General features: G+C 59.9%; 2 protein-coding genes across 4 annotated transcripts; both read left to right on the top strand.

Moving 5' to 3' along the window:
- Positions 1-498: 498 nt before the first annotated feature.
- On the top strand, positions 499-6,122 carry Gjc2 (gap junction protein gamma 2). 2 transcript variants are annotated; one of them, XM_004874727.3, is made up of 2 exons: positions 499-579; positions 4,322-6,122. In XM_004874727.3, exon 2 carries the CDS (start codon positions 4,341-4,343, stop codon positions 5,547-5,549), a length of 1,209 nt encoding a protein of 402 aa, XP_004874784.1. In that variant the 5' UTR covers positions 499-579; positions 4,322-4,340; the 3' UTR covers positions 5,550-6,122. The 2 variants fall into 2 exon arrangements, with proteins under 2 accessions (XP_004874784.1, XP_004874783.2); XM_004874726.3 differs by lacking the exon at positions 499-579 and having other exon boundaries at positions 586-6,122.
- Positions 511-15,114, top strand: Iba57 (iron-sulfur cluster assembly factor IBA57). 2 transcript variants are annotated; one of them, XM_087211041.1, is made up of 3 exons: positions 511-579; positions 13,701-14,041; positions 14,120-15,114. In XM_087211041.1, the coding sequence occupies exons 2-3, from the start codon at positions 13,942-13,944 to the stop codon at positions 14,509-14,511; spliced, it is 492 nt and encodes a 163-aa protein (XP_087067167.1). In that variant the 5' UTR covers positions 511-579; positions 13,701-13,941; the 3' UTR covers positions 14,512-15,114. The 2 variants fall into 2 exon arrangements, with proteins under 2 accessions (XP_087067167.1, XP_004874785.1); XM_004874728.3 differs by lacking the exon at positions 511-579 and adding an exon at positions 9,113-9,506.
- The last annotated feature ends 9,850 nt before the right edge of the window (positions 15,115-24,964 follow it).

Genomic DNA, 24,964 nt, shown 5'->3' on the forward strand with positions numbered 1-24,964 from the left:
CAGGAGCCTTATGCCCTCGCTGGGGCTGGTACAGGGACATGTGACCTGGTCTCAGGTTCATAACCCTTGGGTTCAGGGGACCTGGGCCTTCCCTAGGGAGCTGTCCCTTCACCCTGGCCTGAGAGGCACGCAGACCCCAATAAGCAGTGCATGCGGTTACCTCTGCTCCCACCTCTCTTCCAGGGGATGTCAGGTGCATGTCCAGGACCCCCACGCTGTGGGGGAAGGTATGGGAACGGAGGAGGGGGAGGGTGGGGGTCCAGGTGGAAATAGCCAGGAGACTGGGGCATCCCTGGCCATCCCAAGGGCCAAGCTGGCAGGCGAGGGGAACCTGGGCTGGCCTGCACTCCCTGCTGCCCCACCCACACGGACAATCAGGGATTCAGACCCCAGGCCAAGGGGGAAACAATGGAGCCCTTGAAGGCCCATCCTCCACCCTCCAGCCCCATTGTGCTTGGTGGTGAGCAGTGGCCCTGCCCGCCCTGGCCTGGCCATAGACCCGGGAGGGCGGGCAGAGTGGGCAGAGTCTATCCTGTAGGTGCCAGCGCTCCTGAGACTGCATTTTCTGGCTTGGATAAGGTAGGGGCTTTGTGGGGCCCCAAGCCTCGCCCAGGGAAGGACATGGACAGTGCTCAGTGTGTCCCCACCGGGCCTTGGAAGGGCCCAGGGGCATCACGGGTAGGGATGGGACTGGGCCCTTGGTGAGTGAGGCGGCCTGGCTGGCCCGCAGGGACGCCCACTGTGTCCCCTGCAGCTGGGGCCGGAGTGCTTAGGTGCGGCCTGCCCGGCCTTGCCCAGGGTGGCACAGCTGCGGGCCCGTGCTGAGCGGGCGGGCAGAGTGTGCTCCCAAGGCTCAGCGAGAGGGGGCTGGCCAAGGCTTGGGGGGCCACAGGGAGCAGAAGGGGAGCAGGGATACCACCAGAGCCAGCGAGGCCCCTCTCTAGTGGCCAGAGAAGGGCTTGGCGGGCTGGTTTCTTCCTGCCTCAGGTTCCCCCTTCTCCAGCCCTGGCCCCCAGGAGCCCCGGGAGGGAGGGCATCCAGGGTGAGGGTCCTGTGCCCCACCCAAGCCTGTGTGCAGGAGTGCTGGGGGCAGCTGGTGCTGAGGGGTTCCTTGACTGCTTCCCCATGCTTGGGTGCCAGCACTGTCCTGCTGTCCAGGGTTGTGGGGCCGTGTCTCGCGAGCTGGCCAGGCGTGATGGGGAGGCAGGTGAGGGCCAAGAAGAGGTGGGACTGGCTTTTACCCTGAGCCTGGGGTTCCCAGGATCTCACCAGGGGGACATGGAGGATGGGCAGGAGGGAGGCCGGAATGGGCATCTGTGGTGCGTGTGGTGTAGTGAGCCAGCCGGGTGTCCGGGGTAGTGGCATGGGCACGGCCTCAGGTCCCCAGGCTTGGTCAGGTGCTGGGCAGTCAGGAGGTGTTTGGCAGAGGTGGGTGGTCAGTGGCAGAGGCCACGCATGAGTCCCAGGCAACAGCTGTGAGTGTACTGATGTGCTGACCGCCTGGGATGAGGGCCACACATCAGGGCCAGGGCCAGACCCCACTCAGGGTCTGGGGCCATGTGGTGAGCTGATCCCTCTGGTCCCCTGCTGGCCCCAGGCAGGTAGATGGGGATGGGAACCCCTGGGTGGTGGCTGGGGGTCCTTGCTCAGGCCCAGGGTTGGCAGAGCCTTTCAGGGACAAGAGCCCTGTCTCCACCCCTGAAGCCCGAGGCAGGCTGGTCACCCCAACACACAGCCTAGCCGATCCCCAAAAGCCACTCAGAGTCTGCTGGTGCAGCTTCCGTCCTGCCCCCAGCTGTGTCACAGTCCCTGAGCCAGTGTCCCTGTGGGTGGGGGGCCTTGGGCCTGCCTCTATGGGGGTACACCTGCATTTCCAGCAGGTATGGACTGGCACACTGGCCAGGGTCCCTGCAGCCACCTGCCCAGTCCCAGGTTCCAGTGCCAATGCGTCTCCAGAACGCTGAGGTTTCCAAGTCCTGACTTGGCCTGACCCGGACCTCCACCCCCGAGGGTCCTCTTGGCCGATTCTTAGGGTTCTCCTGGGCATGGCGCATGGTCCTTGTGGGAGAGCCCCTACTGGGCACTACCCTGGTGAGACTGCCAGCATTGAAGTTTCAGGAAGAGACCAAAGGGTGAAGAGCCGACTCAGTATCCACGTGGCACTGCCAGGCTGCTGACTTGCCCACTCTGTGCCCCCAGGCTCCCCTCTGAGCCTGGGTCTGTGGAAGAGGCTCGCCGTCCTGCACTGGCATCCATCTCCTGTGACAGTGGGGTTCCCATTCATTGATCCCCGGGCTAGGACCTGACATCCAGCCCTTAACCTGTAACCTTCCATAGGAGCTCTCCTGGTCAGCCCTATGTCCCCCCTACTGCCCCGGGAGTGTGTTCCTGTGCGTGCGTGGGCCTGGGGGTAGAGCTGACATTAGACCTGTCCAGGGGATCCACAGGTCTCCACATACCTGCACATGCTGTCTGGGAAAGTGTCTGCCTCTGTTATGCTGGACATGAGCTCATCCCAGTGTCTCCATTGTGACCTGTTGTCCCTGGAACAGCCACCAGCTAAAGGGACAGGGCAGCATTGGGAATTTGCCCAACCCGGTGGGGAGCAGCATGTTTGTGTGCACGTGTGCATGTGCACAGACATGATGTGTGCAGGAGTGTGTGCAGAGGCAAGGCAGGGAATGGGGCTGGGGCAGGGGGCGGCCTGCTGGGTGGTGTCTGTGTAGCTCCAAGCTCACAGAGGTCCTGGCAGCAGGGACCCGAAGGCAGTGATAGCACAAGAGCCCACCATGCAGGGCAAAGTGGCTGCACGCATGTTTGCTCGTGACCTCAGTGTGGTGTGGGCAGTCATGCAGGCTGAGCTGCCCAGGTTAGGGAGGCCACTTTGGGGGAGGCATTCTGCCAGGTGCCCACATACTGTGGGGAGGCCGCTGGGCGGCTGGGTGTGGATTTGGGAGTCCTTCAGGCATGGCCCTGAGCCCTGGGCTGGCTCTGCCAGGCCAGCTCCAGAAGCCGTGACTGCACATGCCAGCCTGAGGGTCAGGCTCCCCGAGGGAAGCCAGCTTGGGCTGCACACCTCTCAGCTCCATGCTCCTGATAATCATGCACACAGGAGTGTTTGCCCCAGGGAATCTGAAAACCCCACTAGAGGAGGAAGTGGGTCCTGGGCCTCCAGCCTGCTGGAGACAGAAGGCTGTAGAGCGGCCCCTGAGGGCTGGGAGTGCTCATCTGTGTGAAGGCGTGGACTGTCCACACATGGGAGTGTGCATGAGCCGTGAGTGGTGTTTGTGTGTGCAAGCAGTCATGTGAGACTGTAGTCTCACACACATGTGCATGTTAGGATGTGTCTTACGTAAATATGTGCACCAGAGAGCAAGTGTGCACATGGTGTGCATTGGCATGCATCTGAATTCACACGTGTCTGTTGGTGGATGCAAGTGTGTACGGGTGTGTCTGCAAGCACACACGGGGGTGTACCTCTGTGCAGACGTATGCACGGGAGAGTTCATGTCTGCGTGTGGCCTCAAAGGGGTCGCTGTGATGTGAGGAAGTGGGGCCACTTCCCCAGGAACCCGGGCTGCCCTGGCTTCCTCTGATGGGGTGAGGCCCCAGATACATAAAGCCCGGGCCTGTGGCTCTGGCTGCTCATCCCACATCTGCTCCCACTGCTGCTGCTTCCCAGGCCCGTCCAGGGAAGGGGAGACACGACACTGTTGTGGCCTCGGGGCTCCTGCCCCAAAGCCACCCAGGAGCAGGTACTGGCCCTAGGGTGAGGGAGCCAGGATGGGCACCCAGGAGATGCGGAGGCTGCCTGTTAGGCACATGCCTGCTGCGGCCAGGGTCTTCTGGGACGTGCCCAGGAGAGACTGTCCAGCTCCTGCTGGGAGGGTCCAGGGTTCCCAGAGTGGGACTAGGCCCGGAAGATAGGCTCTGGCAGTGGCAGCGGTGGCGGCAGGGTTGGGGCTGAGGGTCAGCCTGGGACGCAAGGAGCTCCTGGAGGACAGGGTGCTTTAGGAGGCAGAGGCCCCGTAGTGGGGGCTTGGCGGAGGGAGCGTGAGAAGATGGGGCTGGAGTGGGGTCAGTCCGTGACCCTTCAGCTGAGCGAGGCGGCCAGGGTCCCCTGCCTGCCGGAGAAGGCAGAGCCCTAGCTGTCTCCCACCCCTGGGCACTCGGGACAGGAGGCCGGGCAGATGCTCCCTGGGAGAGGAGACCGCGAGGAACGCCCAGGGCAGGCCGGGGCCGCTGTGCTCGGCAGGGTGGCCAGCCGGCAGGTGCCAGGGCCGTGCAAGCCGGAGGTCATGCGGACCCGGTCCACCTGCAGGTCCTGCACGCCCGCGCCCATGACCAACATGAGCTGGAGCTTCCTGACGCGGCTGCTGGAGGAGATCCACAACCACTCCACCTTCGTGGGCAAGGTGTGGCTCACCGTACTGGTGGTCTTTCGCATTGTGCTCACGGCCGTGGGCGGCGAGTCCATCTATTCGGATGAGCAGGCCAAGTTCACCTGCAACACGCGGCAGCCGGGCTGCGACAACGTCTGCTATGACGCCTTCGCGCCGCTGTCGCACGTTCGCTTCTGGGTCTTCCAGATTGTGGTTATTTCCACGCCATCAGTGCTCTACCTGGGATACGCCGTGCACCGCCTGGCGCGCGCCTCTGAGCAGGAGCGCAGACGGGCGCTGCGCCGCTGCCCAGGTTCCCGCCGCGCGCCTCCGCCGGGGTGGGCGGAGTCGGGCGAGGCGGAGCCCATGCTGGCGCTGAGCGCGGGCGACGACGACGACGAGGAGGAGGAGCCTGAGGCGCCGGGCGTGGAGGACAAGGCTCGCGTGGGGGACGCGGCGGGGGCGGCGGGGCCTGGGGCGCAGCACGATGGCCGGCGGCGCATCCAGCGCGAGGGCCTGATGCGCGCGTACGTGGCGCAGCTGGCGGCGCGCGCGGCGCTCGAGGTGGCCTTCCTGCTGGGCCAGTACCTGCTGTACGGCTTCGCCGTGCGCCCGTCCTTCGCGTGCGGCCGTCGGCCCTGCCCGCACGTGGTGGACTGCTTCGTGTCTCGGCCTACCGAGAAGACGGTCTTCCTGTTGGTTATGTACGTGGTCAGCTGCCTCTGCCTGCTGCTCAACCTCTGCGAAATGGCGCACCTGGGCCTGGGCAGCGCGCAGGACGCCGTGCGCGCTTCCCGCGCTCCCGCGGGGTCTGCGCCCGCCGCCCCGCCCCGCCCCGCGCCTTGCACGCTCGCGCTCGCCGCGCCTGGCCCAGCCGGCCCGCCCGAGTACAGCCTGGTCGTGCGCGCGGCCGACCCGGGCCTGGCGCAGCTGGGGATGCAGTCACTTCGGGACCAGGACCCTCAGCGCGACCGCGACAGCCTGCCCTGCGCCGGGCTCGCCGCTGCCTCCCGGGGGGCCCCGCGGCCCGGTGCCCCGGCGTCAGGGTCAGGTAGCAACGCGTCGGGCTCGGGGGGCGCCGCGGGAGAGCGCGGCCGGAAGCCCAGGACGGACTCGGAGCAGGGCAGCGCGGGCAGCCGGGACGGCAAAACCACCGTGTGGATCTGAGCGTGGTACGGGATGCTTGTGTCCCTGCCGTGATTCTCAGGGCGGTGCCGAGCTGGGGCTCAGGGCCGAGCCCCCCCCCCCCCCAGGTCCTGAGCCGGGATGGGCCCCCCGGGATTCCCATTCCGCGCCTCCCTGCAGCTCCCCAGGTGGGACCTTGGTGCAAGTCAGGACTCGAGCAAGGGACTATGGTGTCCCCGTCCCCTGAAGCAGTAAATGAGCCCCTCTGCAGGCCCCCGCCCCCAGCCCTTGTTCCTGCACAGCTGGGAGCCCCCGGTCTTCCTTGCCAGGAAAGGGAAGTACAGGCCCGTCTGACCAGGTGGAAGCCTTTTCACCCCAGCCCTGCTCTGCACCCAGCTCTGGGCGAGCACTCAGGGAGCCAGGGCTGGGCAAGACCGCACCTTCTCTGCTTACCCCTTCTGCTGGGGCGCCGGTGTGCCTTGTTCTGTGGACAGGTGCTCTGGTGGTCACAGCATGTGGCTTTGGCCACGCGGCGGGGAGCTCTGGGAGCTGCCCATAACTTTTGCCCTTCCCGATTCAGAGCTAGCTTCAGACAAATAAAGCTGACTTCTTTTACACAGGGTGTATGCACGTGTCACGTCTGAACATGTGTGAGCTCCTTGCTGTGGACACTAACCCTGCCCACACGTGGCAGTGTGTGCCTGCATGCATGTGAACAAGCATGTGTGACGTGTCCACCTCTGGCCTCCAGTCTGTTGGAGAGAGGAGCGCTCTTCAGGGCACAGAGACGACATCCCCGAAGGTCACCAGACTCTTGATGGTGCCACTTAGTGCCAGGCAGCGTCCTGGGTGGGGGTAGTGGGGCGCGCAGATGTCAGGAGATAAAGACCAGCCGGGCGCAAGGTCAGCTCACAGCTCAGGGGCAGCGACGCCCTGCTCGGCCATGGAGGTACAGGGACACCGGCAGGGCTGGCTGCGGTGGCTCTGGTGAGGGACCTGGGGGCAGGCTGGGGGGAGACTAGCACATGCTGCCAGGGACCACCCTGGTGAAGGCCCCAGGTGACTCCTGGGCTGCAAGCCCCTCTCCCCCATCCCTCTGGGCTGAGCCCAGCAGAGCCCCAAGTCTCGCCTGTCTGAACCCCGTGGAATGCCAACTGTAAGCCTATCTGACCCCTGGCCCTGGAAGCCAGGGATGGCAGTGAGGGAAGGGCAGCCTCAGAATGAGGGCAGATCCCGACCCAGAGTGGCTGTCTCGAGGTGGGCCGTGGCCCACACCTGCCAGGGAGGAGCTCTGCCATCTGGGTCTGAAGCGCTGAGGCTGGAGGAGCTATCCCTGGGCCAGGCAGGGTTCCTCCTGCACAGGCCTCGTGTTCTCAGGCCTTTGCCTGATTGGATGAGGCCCACCTTGGGCTTTCCTCAGACTACCAATTCAAATCCCAATCCTATGGGGAAACACTCAGAATGATGTTTTAAAAATTATTTTTATCAGTGGTTCCGCTGCCTGCCTCGCAAGTGCAAGGTCCCAAGTTCGATCTCTGGTACTAAACTTGGGACCTTGCGCTTGCGAAGCAGGTGGCGGAACCACTGAGCTAAATCCCTGGCCCCCCAATTTTTTTTTTAAGTGACATACAATTATAGGTGTTCGTATGGTACAGTGTGATGACTGGGGAGGTGTCTACAGTGGCAGTAAACTAGGCATCCCATCTCCTCCTTACGCATTCTTAGCACTGGGAGCTTGGAGTGACTCCCTTTTAGCACTTTATGGAGTCCACAGTACATCACTATGAGCTACAGACCAAGGTTTGCTCAGATATCTGGGCGCTCATGGCCCTGGGCTGTGCAGAGTCAGAATGGCTCCTTTTTTGGGAAACGCCAGACTTTGGACTGATGGCGAAGGGGACGGGGAGAGACCAGCACACAGGATCTGAATCTGCCTGACTCCTATCAGCCAGACCCCCCACCCCCCATGGCAGGACATGCCTTGTCTCAGCTCCATCCGTTTCCAGGGCCTCAGCCAACTGGCCGATGCTCATGGAGTTTGCAGAGGGCTGGGGTGGAGAGGCCATGTTCAAAGATGCCCCAGAAAGGGGAGGAAGCCCCTGGGAGAGAAAAACAGGAAATCATCGCCATTCTGGGAGGTGGAGTCTGGGACCCCCACCCAGTCGTTTCCATCCTCTCCATCCTTCCTGATGGCTGCTGGGCCCAGGGCCTTGTCGGGAGTTGCTGAGGCCAGAGGGGCTGTAGGTCCCTTGCAGCCTGCAGAGGCCAGGCCACAGTCTCCTCTTCCCTCCTGGGGTCAGTGACCCAGGCCCCAAGCTTTGTGCTGGTGGCTACCAGGCCACTGGGTAGGGTGCTGGCCAGGCTGCTGGAGATCCAGGGCATCTTCCTGGAGGGGAGCCACTGACAGGGTGGGGTGAGGGTGAGTTCCATTTCCTTCCACTTGGGCCTATCAGGATCTAAGCAGCCCCCCCCATTCCTCCAGTACCAGGTGGTCGCCTGGCCTTCCTGCCAAGGCCGGATGGTCTGCAGGGCTACGGGTGAGGGGCCAGATTCTCCCCTGGCCAGGGTTGGGCTGACGTGAGACTGGAAAAATGAGACCTGCCCTGTGGAAGGCAAGCAATCGCCCTCAGGTCCAAAGAGAGGAAGGGGCAGCCTGCCAGGACCACACATTCCAGCACTGGCTGGGGACCGATGGGAAGGAGGGGCACCGAGGGTTAACGACCTTTGGGGGCTCCTGGCCTGGCCTCCCTCAGTCCAGGCTCTGACCAAACACAGGCCAGACCGCTGGGGAGGGGTCCAGAGCGCTCGAAGGACTTGAGACAGGCCTGGGAGCTGGTCATCCAGGGAGCCACACATGCAGCCCTTTCTGTAGAGAGCTGCCTCGGATAGTAATCTAATGTTAACTGAGCTCCCCTGCACGGCAGGCACTGCCTTAGCCCGGGCCCTGGCCCAGGGAGATGAAAGCACTGTGAGAAAGACTTTCTGGATAGGCCGCATGTGATGGTACAGACTTGTAAATCAGCAACCTGAAAGGCTGAGGCAGGACGAACACAAGCTCAAGGCCTGCTGGGTACTTAGTGAGGCTCTGTCTCAAGAAATAAAAAGGGATGGGAGGCAGCTCAGTAGGAGAGCACGTACCTAGCATGCGTAAGCCTGGCGGTTTCATCCCTAATACTGACAAAAAAAAATCCAGTTTTAGTGAAAACCGTGTGGAGTCAGGACGCCCCATCTGATCCCCTCACCATCCATCCGATCCCTCCTGCCCAGCCCAGCTGGGGCTTGGCCATCTGGCGCCTCCACTGTGAATCTGCTGAGCTCATTTTCCACCCACGGACCCCACCTGCTCCTGGGTCAGGGTTTCCCACTGCAGGCACTGTCTGGAGATGGGCCAATCCCTCTTCCCCGCTGCAGGACCCCGTGGCGTCCTGCGTCCATCTCCAGGCCTCCTTTAGCATCATTTTAAACCCCACCCACCGCCTGGAGCTCAGGGCTGCTTTTCAGAGAAGGGTACCCGGAAGCAGCGCTAAGGAAACCCCCCCACCCCTCCCTGCCTCTGCGCGGCCCCGCCCCTCGCGCACGCTCCGCCCACTTTTAGGTCTGCGGCCCCCGCCAGGGGCCGCTGTGGCGCCCAGGCCCCGTTGCCTCACTGGTGTTCAAGATGGCGGCCACAGCACTGTTCCGAGGCGCGGCTTCGGCACGCGCCGGCCCGGCCTGGCGCTGGCAGCTTCATGTGGCTCTGAGGAACTGCCTGACCCACAGCTCTGGATGTCTCGGGGGCGCCCCTGCGGACGGCGCGGCCTGGACCTGCTTCCCGCTACACGAGCGCGCGCTGCTGCGCGTGCGCGGCCCGGACGTGGCGCCCTTCCTGCGGGGGCTGCTGACCAATGAGCTGCCGCTTCCGGGTCCCTCGACCGGCGCGCCCCCGCCCCCCGCGCTCGCGTCCTATGCCCACTTTCTGAACGTGCAGGGGCGCACACTCTACGACGTCATTTTATACCGGTTAGCGCGGGCCGGAGGGGGAGTTCAGAAAGGGGCCCGGGGAGGGGTGGGGCCCGGGGAGGGGCATAACTCTCAGAGGACCCCGGAATGGCCAGCCCTCCCGCGCAGGGGGCTCCCAGGGGAAGTCGCCCCGGGGCCGGCCACGGACTTGCACCCGGCCTCACGGTGGGCACTACGGGGGTCTCCCTCAGCCCTGCCTGTCACCCCTCCTCAGTGGGTGTCTCAAGGGGCCGCCTGCCCGCCGGTCTCCCCCGAGGCCGCACCGTCGTGAGCGTGTCTGACCGCGTCTGGTGTGTGTGCTCTGGGTTTGCGCCATCGCAGCAAAGGCGCTCCGTATCTGGCTTTAATCAGCGGGCTTCTTTGGACCCCTGCGCTGGCGTCTCTCAAGGCAGTGAGGCCTTGCAGGGGGAGCTAATGGAGGCAGAAGGTGTCCCCTGCTTTTGTCCTTGTCGGTATTTCCTTGCTGAAGCGGGGTGCCTGTGCACTTGGCCTGCCTCGAGTCCCCACCCCTCCAGAGGGTGGGCCTTGGTGCCCACCGTGCATCTGGGCTCAGCGCCGGTCTCTGTGGCTTCGGGATCTGCTGGCACTGAGGATGGAGCAACTGTGGCAGATCCCTGGGCCAGTCCAGCCACTTCCCGGGTCCTGTTGTCCCAAGTGAAAGATTGCACACCGTTGCGTTGACCGAATCTCAGAATCCTCCTCTGCCTTTGGGCAGCCTCAGCACCTCCTTGTGCCCCCACCCACCCACCCAGGTCCACGGCAGGATGTGTGGGCCCTGGGCCTGTCTGCCTGGTGTTCTTGGTCCTCCAGCCTCTGAATCCCCCAGCCCTTGCCCCTGCTCAGGGTCCCGTTGGGTGGGGTCTCCTCCTTGCCCAGGTAGGTGCAGGCCGGGCCCCTTCAGCCTTCGTGGGCCAGTCAGCACCCTGGGCGCAGGCTCTGTGGGGCCAGGAGCAGGTGCTCCAGCAGGCGTTGGGCTGTTGGCTCGCACCTCTGGCTGCAGTGCCTTCCGTCCCCACAGATTGTCAGAGGCGGGTGAGCATGCCTGATTGGCAGCAACAGTCAGCCAGTCTTGCCCAAGGCCACTGCTGGGTTTTGCCTCCAGGCTGGGCTTCAGCGCACTGAAGAGTACGGGGTGACTCTGGTGTAAGTGTGTGCACAGCATTGGGAGGATACTGGCCTTCCACACCCTCGGACTCAACCACCCTTGGCTGGAAAAGTTGTGCCTATATTGGATGGGTGCAGACGTTGCTTCCCATTATTCTTGAGCAATACAGTTGCGCTACAGTTTGCCTGGCGTTCCATTGTATCAGAGATCCTAAGTAACCTGGCCATGATTTGAGCCAGGTACAGGAGAATGTGTATAAACCCTGGGCAGATGCTGTGCCATTTTGTGTGAAGGACTTGAGCAGTGCCCATTGTGTTAACTGTGGGGTTGGAACCCACCCCACGGATGCCAAAGGATGGCTACACTAAGGTAGCACTTTGTGATTCAGAGTCCCGAGGTCCTGTCCCCTGGGGATACTCATCCTTGTGGCTGTGTAGGAGGTAGGGACGCTCCTGGTCCCTAGGGCTGGAGCCCAGGAGCCACCCACCAGGTGGACGGACCCCGTTCCAGGTTTGTGGATGTGCTGAGACAGCTACACGGACCTGGTTCACCTGGACCTCAAGACTGTTGCCGTGGGTGGCCCCAGAGCTGCAGAGGGCATCATCCCAAGGCATCACCTGGGCATGTTCACGGGCACCCCAGAACCTGGCCCCTGTGAGAATGTGGTGCCCAGAGGGAGAGTGTATCACTTTGGGGTGACTGAGCCCTGCTATCACCAGACCGACCTCCTGTAGAGGGGGCACAGGCCCCACCTGGGAACTCGGCCCCAGTCTCTGGGCACCCCTCCCCAGCCTCCCTGCCCAGCCTGTCCTCCGCTCACCTGGATTCTCGTCCTGCCTGCCCTGGCCTGCCCAGCTCAGCATCTCCCTCCCCTGGAGACCCTGGCCCTTCAGATATGGTCTCCTCCCTCTGTTCACCTCCCTGCCAGGCCCCTCCTAGCCTTGCCAGCTGTCTGCACCTCCCCACTCCGTTCTCTGCCCCTCTGGCCCTTTTACAGTGTCTCTTTGGTGCGTTTACCACAGAGTTTTAAAAATACACATGTGTGGGTATGTTGCTAAAGTAGCCAATAATGTCAAAGTGTTATGAAAAGTGTCCTGCCAGGTGTGGTATATACCTGTAATTCCCACACTTTGGGAGCTGAGGCAGGGGAGTCACAAGTTCAAGTCCCATCTGGGCAATTTAGTGAGACCCTGTCTCAACATTAAAAAAAAAAAAATTAAGGGAGGGACAAGGGATGTAGATCAGTGATAGAATGCCACAGATTTGATCCCAAGTACTGCAGCTGGGCATGGGGGGCGCACGCCTGTAATCGGAAGGCTGAGGCAGGTGGATCACTGGGAGTTCAAGGACAGACAGCCTAAACTATAAAGGAACTCTTTCACCAAAACAAAAAAAAGTGACCCTCTAGTACCACATAAGAAAACGCCTGGGCCGGGGATTTAGCTTAGTGGTTTCGCTGCCTGCTGCGCAAGCACAAGGACCCGAGTTTGATCCCCGGTACCAGAAAGAAAAAAAAAAGAAAGAAAATGACTTTCTAGGCCTTGCCTTTGTAGCATGGGCCCCACAGCTCCTTTTAAATTTTTTATTGGAATAATTGTAGAGGCTCAATAAATTGCAAAAGAATTATAGGTGAAAGTCCAGTGTCCCCTTTTCCGCTGCCCCTCACTACAGCCCAGGACCAGTGAGGAAGCAGAGCCCTGGCCAGCTGCTCTGGCCCTTGCCCCTCCCTTCCCAAGGCCTCCTGAGTGCCCCAGGAGCCGCAGTGCTGAGCGACCTGGTCTCTACGATGGTCACGGCTCTGTTGCAGCTGTCTGAAGGTGGAGAGGTTAGCAGGCAGGTGAGATCCAAGTTCCCATGTGGCAGCGGCATGGGCCCCTCCTGCTTCCTGGTGGCACTGGGGGTCAGACCAGCCCCCTGCCTTGTTTTTCATTTTGAGACAGTCTTGCCAAGTTGTTTAGACAAAGCTTGAACTTGATTCTCCTGCCTCAGCCCCACGAGGTGCTGGGATTATAGGTGTGCACCACCACCCTTGACTTGGATGCCCTTCCTGGGGGCTTTTCGGAGGCAGCCCCTCTAAACTCTGAGCTGTTTCTGGCGTTTAATCCCAGCCTGTAAACCATGTGCTTGCTCTCTGATGTCCTGTGATGACCCTCTTGGGAGGTGTTTCACCTGGTAAAGCTGGGGCCTCTGCTTCTGGCTCCGAAAGGTCTGTCTGCACTGTGGGGGCTGCTGGGGAGGACTCGGTCACCTGCTGGAGAGGGGCGCCTCTCCCCTGAAGCCCCTTTCATCCCACCCTTCCTGTCCCCCAGCACAGCCTCTCTGTCACACGGGCATAGCTGGACAGGGGCGCCTTCACGGGGTTTGGGCCTCGCATTGGCTGGGCCTGTCGCTGTGGGTGGGTGTGGCCTGACAGTGCCACCCCCAGAACCCCCCTCAGGACTCTGGGTCCTCAGTACTCTGGGGCTGCAGGAGTCAGGTCCTGCTGTGTACCATTTCTAACCCCGCAGGCAGGGACACCTGCAGCTGCTCCTCACCCCTCCTTAGTGCAGGGAATACTGTCCGTCCTAGTAGAGGGCTCAGGGGCTCCTTTTCATGGGCTGGGGCTTCTCTGCCTGAGAATGCAAGGAGCTGGTGGGCGTGTCTGTCCCTGGAGGGCACTGACCTCCGCTCTATGGGCTCTGCAGGGCAGCCTTGCCTTCCCACGAGGTGTCTGTGTGGGTACCGACATCGCACCCCCCAGTCACTGTCGACTGTGCGGGGTCCCCACAGTGTCTGCCTTCACGGATCTGTGCTCTGACGCCAGTCCTGTGTTCCGGCATGCACACTGCTGTTCCTGCACATTACCAGGACTCTGGGCACTGTTGAGTCTAGCAGTGGCCCTGTCTGTCCCCGACGCTACCACAGCTGGTCATGGCTCCCTGCACGTGGTACTGCACACCTGCAGACACAGAGCCACCTGGCAGCTGCACAGCTTTCTGGTGCAGGAGTGCATGGCCAGGGTCTGTCCTCTGTGCTCCGGTCCTTGCCATACTCTGGGGACCCTGCAGAGGCTGCGTCCTTCACACCCGCAGCACCATCTCTCTCCACAGGCTTCCTGAGTGTGTGCCCGAGGCTCCCGGCTTCCTTCTGGAGTGTGATCACGCCTCGCTGGACGCCCTGCACCAGCACCTGGCACTGTACCGGGTCCGGCGGAAGGTCCAAGTGGAGCCATGGCCCAAGCACCGTGTGTGGGCTGTGCTGCCTGGGGCCCCCTGTGCTGGCCAGACACTGCTTTTGCAGGAGAGGGCAGAGGCCACTGTTATCCTGACCCGTGACCCCCGGACAGCACGCATGGGCTGGCGGCTCCTCACGCAGGACACAGGCCCAGCCTTGGTGCCTGGTGCCAGGCTGGGGGACCCCCAGGACTACCGTGCACACCGGTACCAGCAAGGTGTGGCAGCAGTATGGGCGGGGGACAGGACAGGGCACCTGTGCCAGTGCCCTCACCTCGGTGTCCTTTGTCCCACAGGTGTCCCCGAGGGGGTCCGAGACCTGCCCCCGGGGGTGGCCCTGCCCTTGGAGTCCAACCTGGTCTTCATGAACGGTGTGAGCTTCACGAAGGGCTGCTACATTGGCCAGGAACTGACCGCACGCACCCACCATATGGGTGTCATCCGCAAGCGCCTCTTCCCTGTGCGCCTGACTGGCCACCTTCCGGCTGGTGGCATTGTGCCTGGCACCCCAGTGCTGACTGAGTCGGGACAGGCTGCTGGCAAGTTCAGGGCTGGGCAGGGGGACTTGGGGCTAGCCCTGCTGCGCACGGAGAAAATCAAGGGCCCTCTCCACATCAAGACCTCCGAGAGCGACCCAGTGGCCATCACTGTGTCTGTGCCGGACTGGTGGCCCACAGCCACCAAGTAGCCCAGGCGGCCTCCGCTCCTGCAGGCCGCAGGTCCCTCTACTGTGCCCAGCAGGGGCCCTGTAGCACCCGCCTGGGGAAGTGTCCGCGTGTCGGCCTCACACAGCCCATTGGACCCTGTCCTGGGAGGCCTGTGGCTGCGGACAGAGGGCCCCGAGCACCTCCTCTGTGTCTGCTCGGCAGCCCTCACTGGTCTCACCTTGGAGGGCGGTGGCCTGGGGCCTGTGGGGCTGGTGGGCTGGGGAGGTGGCGGGCGTGTATTGTCACGGTCAGGTGGAAACAGATCTGGGGCGGGATTTGTGTGGTCCCTGTGGCCTGGGGTGTCTGTGCAGCAGGGCCCTGCGGCTGGGCATGTGTGTGGCAGGGACACCTGTGCCCGTCCTGGTGCCTGCTGTGCCCTTGCGCTCGCCGCCCTGGACACCGGCCCGGTGAGCCCATGTCATCCGCAGCGGCTCCCAGCGCTGTGCCTTCTTTCCCCAGTGGGCACCTCTGCCACACTCCCAGTGTTGGTGCGGGTGTCGCTGTGCACTTTGCGAGGCGCCCCCCTGTGGGACCCCCAGCCCCTCCCTGGTGCCCGGAGTGACTATTAAAGTGTGCCAAAAGCAGCTCTTGGAAGGGTGGCTGTCATTTCCGGCCAGGTCTGGTAGGCCGGACAGAGAGAGCTCTTCCTGCACAGCAGGGACAGCCAGGTGGAGTGCACGGAGGGCAGGGGTGTCACCCAGCTGTCCTGCACGGGGCTGGGCAGAGGGCGTGGGGACTCACTGCACCCCACCAGCCAGGGCGGGAGAGGAGGCTGGGAGAGGGGTGCTGGCCATCTGGGCTGGGGTGGGGGGCAAAGACGGGGTCCCCTTGGGTGGGACCAGGGCACCTCCGACTGTGCTCAGCCTCCTGGCCCTAGGTGCAGGTGCTGGGTTGAGCCCACAGTGGCCGCCTCGCCACAGCTGTGGGCGCCCTCTGCCGAGGAACGTGCAGGAGGCTTTGCCGGGACTGGTGATGGGGCTCTCCCTCTGCTCTGAGGCTGCAGAGGGCCTGCCCGGGGCTGTCACTGCCTCCAGCCCCACCTGCCAGTGAGACATCTGGTTCAGACCTGGGGTGCGAGGCCAGTTTCCACTCGGGTTGCAGCTGTCTTGTGAGGGAGGGCCGGAGCCAGCACGGGGCCAGAGAGCTGTCTCTGCCTGAGTGGACACCCCGGCTCCTGCAGCGGCCGTCACAGGGCCCCAGACAGTGGCGCCCCAGACATTTGCCTCTCCACGTGCTGGGACCCCAGAAGCTTGGGTGCCCGGAAGGGTGCGCCGTGCCGTGTTCTTCCCCAGCACTTCGGAGTGGGGCTCTCGCACAGTGCTTTCTCATACACAGACCAGGCCGGTTCCATGGCGAGGACTTGGCTGGCTTTTAGAGCTGGGGTCCTGCGTGTGACCTGGGCCTGGTGCCTCTGACCGCCCCAGGCCCATTGTTAGGAGCGCCGACCTGTGGGAAAGCTGGTGCGGGCCACCCTCGCGGGCCGCTCTTCTCCAGGTGTCACTTCCTTGTGTTTGTTAGCACTCGGTTGCTGTACATGGTGATCATGCTCGTAGGGAGTTGGCACGGGGGGTACCCTATCTAATTCTTTTTACTTCCCCTCCCTCTTGGCTCACCACTGCTTTTAGTTTGCTTTGTAAAAGGGGCAAAGTTCTGAAAAATGACCTGTCACAGTTTAAGGCAGACAGGAGGCTGGGTGGGGCAGGACAGGGCCAAGGCCGGCGGGCCAGGCAGCCAGCCTGGGATTTCTGAGGGCTTGGCGGGCAGGCTGGGTGCGGAGGGCTGTGTGCGACCTGTGCACGCCAGGGTGCAGCCGGCTGAGGAGGGGCCTCTCCCCAGCCAGAAAGGCTTTCCGAGGTCGAGGCATCATCGTATACAGGAAGAGGGATTCCACACACTGTCGTACTATGAGCAAAGCAGCAGAGACCAAACCCGCAAGTTCCGAGATACTGGCGTAAATGGCAAACAACAGAAAGTCAGTATTTGGGTGTATTAAAGAAGTAATGTGTGGGCTTTAAACTGGAGGAAGAGCAACGTGCAGGGCACAGGGGTCACCAGACCGCCGCAGCTGCCCCTGTGGGCTGAGGAGGCTGGTGCTCACGGGGAGGCAGGGACGCCCACGGGAGAGGAGGGCTGGGGACTGGGCAGCAAGGGTAATGCAGAAGGCATCGAAATGGAGGACAGAGACTGACGTAGGATAGAAAACATAGTTAAGGAAAATTGGATATTAAAGCTACTTTTAAAGAAGAACTGCAGCTTCCAAGCATGAAAATTACTCTTGGCTTTTTTCCCTCCAAGCAAAATCCCTAAGGGCCTTACGGACCTCAGGCCTATGTATGGCTTCAAGCATGCGTGAATGGCTTGTGTTTTAACACAGCTCCTAAGTGGGCAGAAGCCAAAGCAGACCAGAACAAACAGCCTGGATGAGCCACGCTGGGGACACCAAGCCTTCGCGAGCACACCCAGCTTGCTCTGAAGGGCTTGCGCTGGTTCTGAGTGTGCATTGTACAGATTCTGCCTAATAAGCTGTTTACATCTCTTACTGACACAACCTCAAAATTCTTTTCTACAGGCCGGGGATGTAGCTCAGTGGCTCTGCCGCCTGCCTCGCAAGCACAAGGTCCCGAGTTCAATCCCTGGTACCAGAAAAATAAAAAATAAAAAATTACTTTTTACAATGGCAGTCCCTGAACTTGCAGCCTCTATAGGTGGGTGAGCCGAGGTTCCTGTCTCTGCTCTGGGGACCCCTTGGGCCCTGTCCAGGGACGGAATGGACGACAGTGAAGAGATGTGAGCCCTGTGTCTGACCCAGGCCTGTCCGAGGGACTGAGCACTTTGGCTATGGAGCTTCAGTGTCCTGCCTGCCGGCTCCAGGGCTCATGGGACCAACAAGCAGGCACTTGCCTCCCCTGTTACGTGAGTGGGAGGGGCCGGGCGCATGGGGAGTGTGTGTCCTCTCGCTGTCCCTGGTCACCAGGCCTTCGTGCCATCGCCCCGAGTGGGAAGGGGCTGTGGCCCTGCAGATGGCGTCACGGCGTGGGGACACTCACACTCTGCCCAGCACTGTGCTAGCCCTGTCAGGCCAGGCCTCCCTCCTGGGGCATGGGAACAGGTAGAGCTAGGGCAGGAAGTTGCTTTGGATTTCTTTTTGTTTTGTTCTTATCTGTGGAGGCAATGGCAAGTGCAGACATTGAAGACCAGGCCCGAGCCTTTCTGGGGGCACCTGGGGGAGGTACAGGCTACAGCTGGCACAGACTGAGAGCCCGGCTCCTCTGGGACACAATGTGTCCCACCAGCTGGGAGATGGACTGCCAGACCCGCTCCACGGTGGTTCTATGCCTCTGTGTGTGTGTGTGTGTGTGTGTGTGTGTGAACCTTGTGTGTTGTTGAAAAGCCTTCAGTTAGAAAAGTGGATGGCAAAACCAGAGAGGGCTGGTACCACATGGTGGCAATGGAGCCAGCAGCACATCGTCTGCCATTGCCCTCGCAAGTCTGGGCTGCCCTGACCTCAGGGTACCTTCCCTTGGCAAACACGTGCTCACGGGTGGGGATGTAGCTCAGTGGTCCTGCCCCCCACCTCACAAGCACAAGGACCCGAGTTTGATCCCCGGTACCAAAAAACAAAGACTCAAACACGTGCTCAGGGCCTCCTTCATGACTTTGGGTGACTCTGTGGGACATGGCCAGGGGTCGCCGTGGTCAACAAGAACGTCCTGCAGTGCAGCAAGCCTGTGCCCCCGAGCCTGTGTGGTCGCTGCTGCTGTTTGTGGTGTGGATGGAGCCCAGGTCTCGAGATGCCGGGAAGCAGCACGCACTGAGCTGCACTCCAGCCCTGTCCTTTCTGTGTCTGAGTGGCAGCTGGATGCCCGGCTGGCGTACTCTTGTGGAGAGGGGTCTGCTGGGGAGATGGAGCCCTGGGGCCCAGCTTGGGTGGACACCCTGGGGCTCCTGTCTCTAATTCCTGTGGGAAGGTGCTCGCTGGGGTTTGGGCCTGGGCGTGCCGTGGCAGTCGAGTGCTTCCTCGATGTGCTCTGTGGGTGGCAGAGCTCCCAGATAGGCAGTGGTGGCAGGGACGCTGTGGGTGACAGGTGTGGCATTGTGTGAGGGCAGAGGCTGGCCAAAGCCACGTGTCCTGTGTCCCCCTGCATGGCGAGGTGACGGGGTGCCAATGTGCCGTGTCCTTGGAACAGCTGTGCAAGAGGAGTGTGTGGTTTTCGTGTATTCTCTATGTGTGTGTATATTTCCTTCCTTCTCTTTAAAAATCTGTCATATGTTTATATTTACAGGGCTGGTTAGTATCACACGAGGCTGGGTTTACTCTGAAGGTACCACACGAGGAAGCTGGACATGTCGAGGGAAGGACGTGCTGAGTGTTCTGATTGAACTTGGTCAGCACATGTTGTATCAAAACATCCCTCTGCAGCCCATAAATATCTGCAATTATTGTGTGCCCATGAAAATCAGACTTCCTTAGCAATGTTAATAAAAATAAGTATAACAGTAAGGCCAGCCAGAGATGATGAGCACTGCCATACCTCTCAGCAGGGGTGAGCTCTGTTGGCGGTGCACAGCAGGCAGCCATACTGAACAACGCGGCCATTTCAGGACAGCTGGGGAGGGTCCCGCCTGCGGCCCCTGCACGGAGTGGTGACAGTTCCATGCGTTGGTGTCACTGTGGGTCATGGATCTCCCCTCGTGACAGGGTCCTCCCGAGCCTCACCCTACCTGGCTCCTGATCTGCCCCTCCTTTCAGATGTTGTCCTTCCAAAATGTTCCCTGAAGGGAATTGCATGCATAGTGACCTCACAGTGCTGGCATGTTAGGGTTGGCACAGTTCCCCGGCGGCCTGCGTGTGGCAGGGACTGTCCACTTCTCATTCCTGGTGGTATCCTCTGGTTGCAGGGGCCTTCGAAGAGGTGATAAGTGTCTGGGTGCAGGCACTGCCCAGCCTGTCGGTGCCCAGGCCCACCCCAGCACCACCAAAGGGTGACTCGAGCAGGACAGAGGTGATTAGGGAGTCACGGGCCGGTCCTAATGCAACATGACCGGTGCTCCAGAATGTCAGCCTTTGTCACCGTGGCAAAACACCCGAGGAATGAGGCTTATGGGAGGAAGGTTTATTTTGGCTCCTGGTCTCAGAGGTTCCAAGCTGAGGTCATCGGCTCTGCGGGCCTGGGCCAAGGGAGAGGCAGAGTGTCTTGCAACAGGCGTAGGGAGGAGGCTGCTCGCCTCAGGCAGTGGGAAGCAGGGAGGGGTCCTTCCTTCCAGCTGGGGTGTAGGGCAGTTTGCCACCCCTCCTAGCCCCTGTGTGGAGCTCTGGGCCGGAGTCCTAGATGTGCGTGGCCCCTGCAGCATTGGGACAGTGCCCCCTGCTGGCCGAGGGCCTTGCCAAGTGATGCCTTTCACATTTTCCAGTTGCTGAGAAGCAGCTGGGCTGGGCTCACCATGGGGACACCTTTAAGCAGTGAAATCTACAAAAAGCAAAAAAATGTTGAAAATGTGGTGTTAATTAGACCACAAAGTGACGTCTGTCACAGTCTGGGCTGAAAGGAGGAGGCAGGCTGCAGCCATGTGTGACCGTAGAAGGGGCTTGGGGCAGTCAGGTGACTCCAGTGAAGCCCAGGCAGATTGCTAAGTGCCAGTGCTGATGCTGGGTATACGTTTTTCTCTCTTTGTGGTACTGGGGGTTGAGCTGAGGGCCTTTGACCTAAGCTATATCATCAGCTTCCTCCCACCTTTTAAAATAATTTTTAAATTTTGAGACAGATCTCGTTAAGTTTCCCTGGCTGGACTAGCGCTTGTGGTCCTCCTGTCTCAGCCTCTCAGAGTGCTGGAACTGCAGGCCTGCACCACCATGCCTGGCTCAGTGTTATTGGAGAGGCCATTCACAGAGTCAAACTGCACCTGCGATGGGGCCCGCTCCTGTGGTGTGCAAACGGATCCTCCAGATCTGCAGCTTATCTTCCCATCCCTTGCACCTGGGCTTTTGCAGAGCAAGAACTTTAGATTTTGTTTAAGTCCAGTTAGCCATGCTTTCTTTCCCCTGTCATACTTTGGGTGTCCGGTCTAAAACTCTGCCTAGTCCTGGAATCTGAAGAGTGTGGTTCTGTGTAGCATATTGACAGCCAGGCGAGGTTCTCCAAGGTTTCGGTGGAGCACGCACCTTACTGCCGTGGGGTGGCCCCAGGAGGGCTGGGCAGGGAAAGTCCAAAGGTAGAGTGAGGAGGGCTTGGGGACAACAGCTCTGGTCACAAGGGCCAGTGACAAGGGTAGCTTCCGTCCAGAGCTGGGCCAACAGCTGCTGGGCAGCCATCCCTGCAGGGTTTCTGGGTAAGGTTGCAGGGCCTGGCCCTGTGGGCCAGGCAGGGCTTTCACCACAGTCCCTGTCGGGTGGTGGTGTGCAAGGTCAGCACTGTCATGACCTGGGTGTGTTGGTTACTATGATTATTTTCCTAGCTCTTGACAAAAGTGACTCCATTTTTATCCTGGTAACTTCCACGATGTGTTTGCTTATGATCCCTTTTGGGTTATTTTGGGGAAGGTGTGGGACTTGGGCTGAGGTCCAGCTGCCCCTGCACGTGTGGGGATAGGTGTCCTCTGCTGATTGCGCTTGCACCTTTTTAAAGGCCGGTTGCACACACTCGAGGTGGAGTCTCTGATTCTCTATTCCATCCCACAGATCCACATGGGTGTGCCTTAAGGCCACACTGTCATTTTCAGACAAATTTAAACGACACAGCACTTGTGCATATTTGTGCATGCACACAATCTAGGTCACTTCGGGGTAGCTGGCAAATCTGACCTCAGGCGCTTACGTTGCTGTGTGCTGAGAGCATGTGAGTCCTTTCTGTGGGCTGCATTGAAATCACTGCTGCCCTCGTGCCCTAAGGCTGAGTGGCACCCCACGGGGTGGCTGTCCCGTATGTGGGCACCCACTTCTTGGCAGACACTGGGCCGCGTTGCTGCATCTGTGCTGTGTGGACGTGCGGTGCAGGCTTGCTCTGGATGTCCCCTTTCCAGTTCTTGGTGTTTGCCAAGCACACTTGCGGGGACCTGGTAAGTTGTGTGTGACCCATTTCCCAAGGTGCTGTAGTTGATGACCCTAGGCTGGTGGCTTCAAACCACAGACATCTCTTTCTGCCCAGGCCTGAGCCGGGGAGGACGCTGTGCCTCCAGTGTCCCTGGCTGGTGGCAGCCGCACTCCGTCTCCTCCCTCCATGTGGCCATCCGCTCCCCATGGCCTTGTCATCGTGAGGACACTGGTTCTGGGGTGAGGGCACCCTGGGACCTGCCTTAGTTGTCACTGACAAGCCCATCTCTGGCGCCGAGGATAGCAGATCCGGGGCACCTTCAGTACATAGGAGGCTGCAGCACAGCCCACTGGTTCTGAGAACTCGGCCCGCATGCAGAGCCCTGCCCTCCCGTGCGGCCTCCGGCACGTGAGTGTGAGGGTGCTTCCAGCTCTGACTCACAGCTGCTTCCTTACCCGGGTCACTGCTTGGGCCCCCGCTCCCTGAGCAGGCAGCCAGCAGCCCCCAGAGTGGATGACGTGAATGTAGTCAGGCCCCAAAGGAGCTGCCTGTGTCAGCTCTCACACAAAGGAAAAATAAACACAAGGCTGGGAGGCGTGGGGGCCTCGTGCACTCGCCTGCTGACGAGGGTGGTCCTGCACGGGGACACTGTGGGCGCCTGCTCTCCGTGAGCCTGGCCCTCATGGACCCTTGCACCCCCAGGTCAGTGCTGCAAAATCCCTGGTGCTGTCCCCCTCGATTTGCCTGTTTTTTAAAGTCGTGCAGAGTTTTATGATGGAGCCAGCCGTCACTTGTCGAACAGCACCTGAATGGGGGAGTGAGGATGAAGAAAAAGAAAGACGCAGAGATAGCGTCGGGAGCCTCTCAGAGAGACTGCCATCGTGCTTTTTTATTCTCCTCCCCCTTTTTTTCACAGGTGAGTTTGGTTGTTAATCATGATCCTCATCAAAGACACCTGCTTCCTTGTTCTCTAGTTCTTTGGAAACTCCCCACCCTCATGGGCTTTCTTGTTTCTCGGATGCAGTTCCTCGTAACAGTCTCCTTGCTCTATACAATGGAGGGTAAGATTTAACATGGAGCCTCTATGGCTAACACCGCTCTCCACAGTTTTATTTCACAGTATGGCACTGGGGGAAGAGAGTTCAGTGCAGAACCAAGCTCAGCTCCAAATATAGTCCCCCACCTTCTCACAGTTTTCCTTGCCACGGTTTCTGTTACTCATGGCTGACTGTGCTCTGAATGTGTTATTAGAAATGCCAGAAGTAAACAGTTCATAAGTGGTGGTGTTTTGTTTTGTGAGGCTGGAGATCAAACCCAGGGCCTTGAATAGCTAAGCTAGGGTCCTACCCCAGGGTGACACCCAGAGGTGGGATTATTCTTCTTTTTTGAGGTAGTGGGGATTGAACCCAGAGCCTTGAAACTGAGCTACATCACCTGCTCTTATTTATGTGTTGGCAGTGCTGGGATTTTTTAAACATTGAAACATTTTTAAATTTTTACTAGTAATGAGGGGAGCTGGTTACAGGTACACGACACACCTTAGTTTTGCTCATCCTTTCCTGGCTCGGCCTCGACTGGGCCCACAGTTTACCTCAGTGTGCATGTCCCTGTGTAACGCTCTGCCTGCGTGCACCCCTGGTAGTCCTCGCACTGTCTGAGGGCTACTTTGCCCAGAGGCTGGGAGCAGGGTCTGCAGCCTGTGAGGACTGCCAGGACGATCTTCTCCTTGGCCCCTGCTGGCTGTCCTGGATGCGTCGCCACACCAGAGGTTGCTGCGCCCCACACAGCCCGCCTCAAAACATCTCTGTGCACAGCCAGGGACAGGAGTGAGCGGGCTGCCCGCTGTCCTCAGGGAGCCTAGAGGCGCAGGACTGTTCTAGCAGCATCCCTGACATGGTCACCCTGGTGGGAAGAGCCGCTTTCCCACCTTGCCGGGCAGCAGGACAGCCGAGTGACGTCAGCTGCCGCCTATGGGCCTGCTTCTCCACACAGCAATGTGTGTGGTCCTAATCTTGGTGCTTCCAGGGAGAGCCAGCAGCTGCTGGGGTGGGCATGGCCCTGGTTCCACGGGGACTTCCTGGCCCAGTGGCTCTAATTTTAAATTATGACCGAAAGGGGCTGGAAGAGTGAGCTGGTGCTAGGATGAGCCTCCCACACATGCTGCTCCTGGCCACGTCTGGTCTGAAAGGTCTCCATAGACCTCCTCAGAGCTCGGCAAAGACTTGCTCCTGCCATGTATTTAGTAGACACAGGATGAGTGGTTAAAACCCTTGCATTTGCCTTAAGCTGTTTAAATTCTGGTATAAGCCTTGCCTCAGGAAGCCCTTTGGTCATCTTGGTGTTCTCCTGGGTCAGCGGTCACAACTGGATTCTTCATGAGCATCTGATGAGACAACAACAAAGACCCACAAGAGAATTCCTAGAATTCAATCAAGAAGGCCAGAACTGTGAGGTGCGGGGGCCACACCTATAATCCCAGCAGCCAGGAAGCTGAGGCAGGAGGGGCATGAGTTCAAGGCCAGCCTGGACCAGAGTGAGTCTTTGTCTCAAAAAGCAAAAACAAAGCAAAACGAAAAACAAAAGCAAAACAGGAACATCAGAATCCCACCAGCCTTCTGTTTAAAGCCTCCCTCAGGATTTGAGATCAATTTTGGTGCTGGGGATCAAATTCAGGACCTTGCACTTGGGAGGCAGGCGGCAGCACCACTGAGCTAAATCCCCAGCCCTGATTGGAGAGCAGTTTTGATAATTGTCACTGAGATGAAATAGTTATAGTCATTACTTTCCTGCTATTGGGTTGTTTGCATTCCTTATGTATTCTGGATATTAGCCCCTTAGCAGATACAAAGTTTGCAAATATATTAGCTCCTTCTGCAGGCTATCTCTTTGTTTTGTTCATTTTCTGTTGTGCCATATACAAAATTTTACTTAGGTGGATGGGTAAGTTGTTGCACTCAAATGTAATACAATGTGACTATAAGGTATAACTTTTTCCTTGCCTAAGAGCGAAGATACAAAGTGTTCTGGCCGGCCAGACAGGCAGACAGACAGACAGACAGACACACACACGTGTATTAATTAGGTTGACTGTGGTATCATTCACTCTGTGTGTAAAAGTATTACATGGTCAAGTCAGGTGTAGTGGCCCACTACTGTAATCCCAGCACTTAGGGAGGCAGGGCCAGGAGGATCACAAGTTCAAGTCCTGCCTGGGAAACTCAGCAAGAGCTCCCTTCCTAGGTGCACAAGTGTGAGATTTGCACGTGGCCAGTGGTTTACAAGGTGTCTGCCTTTTTGTCCCCTGAGGACTTTCAACCCCTTTCACACTTTTCAGCTCCAGCATTTATTTGGATTTCACCTGTTTTCCCTCATGTCTTCCCTGTTAGCTGGACTCTTCTGGGGCCTA

Source organism: Heterocephalus glaber, unplaced genomic scaffold (assembly GCF_053883595.1).
Source record: "Heterocephalus glaber isolate CG9 unplaced genomic scaffold, H.glaber_assembly_v1.0 deba00001272, whole genome shotgun sequence".
In the NCBI taxonomy this organism is placed as follows: Eukaryota; Metazoa; Chordata; class Mammalia; order Rodentia; family Bathyergidae; genus Heterocephalus; species Heterocephalus glaber.

Bases quoted from the DNA above. Each gene is read 5' to 3' on its own strand.
- Iba57 (XM_004874728.3), top strand. From the start codon at position 9,166: ATGGCGGCCACAGCACTGTTCCGAGGCGCGGCTTCGGCACGCGCCGGC. The intron at 9,507-13,700 runs GTTAGCGCGGGC...CTCTCTCCACAG, and splicing joins TACGACGTCATTTTATACCG to GCTTCCTGAGTGTGTGCCCG. The intron at 14,042-14,119 runs GTGTGGCAGCAG...TTTGTCCCACAG, and splicing joins TGCACACCGGTACCAGCAAG to GTGTCCCCGAGGGGGTCCGA.
- Gjc2 (XM_004874726.3), top strand. From the start codon at position 4,191: ATGCTCCCTGGGAGAGGAGACCGCGAGGAACGCCCAGGGCAGGCCGGG.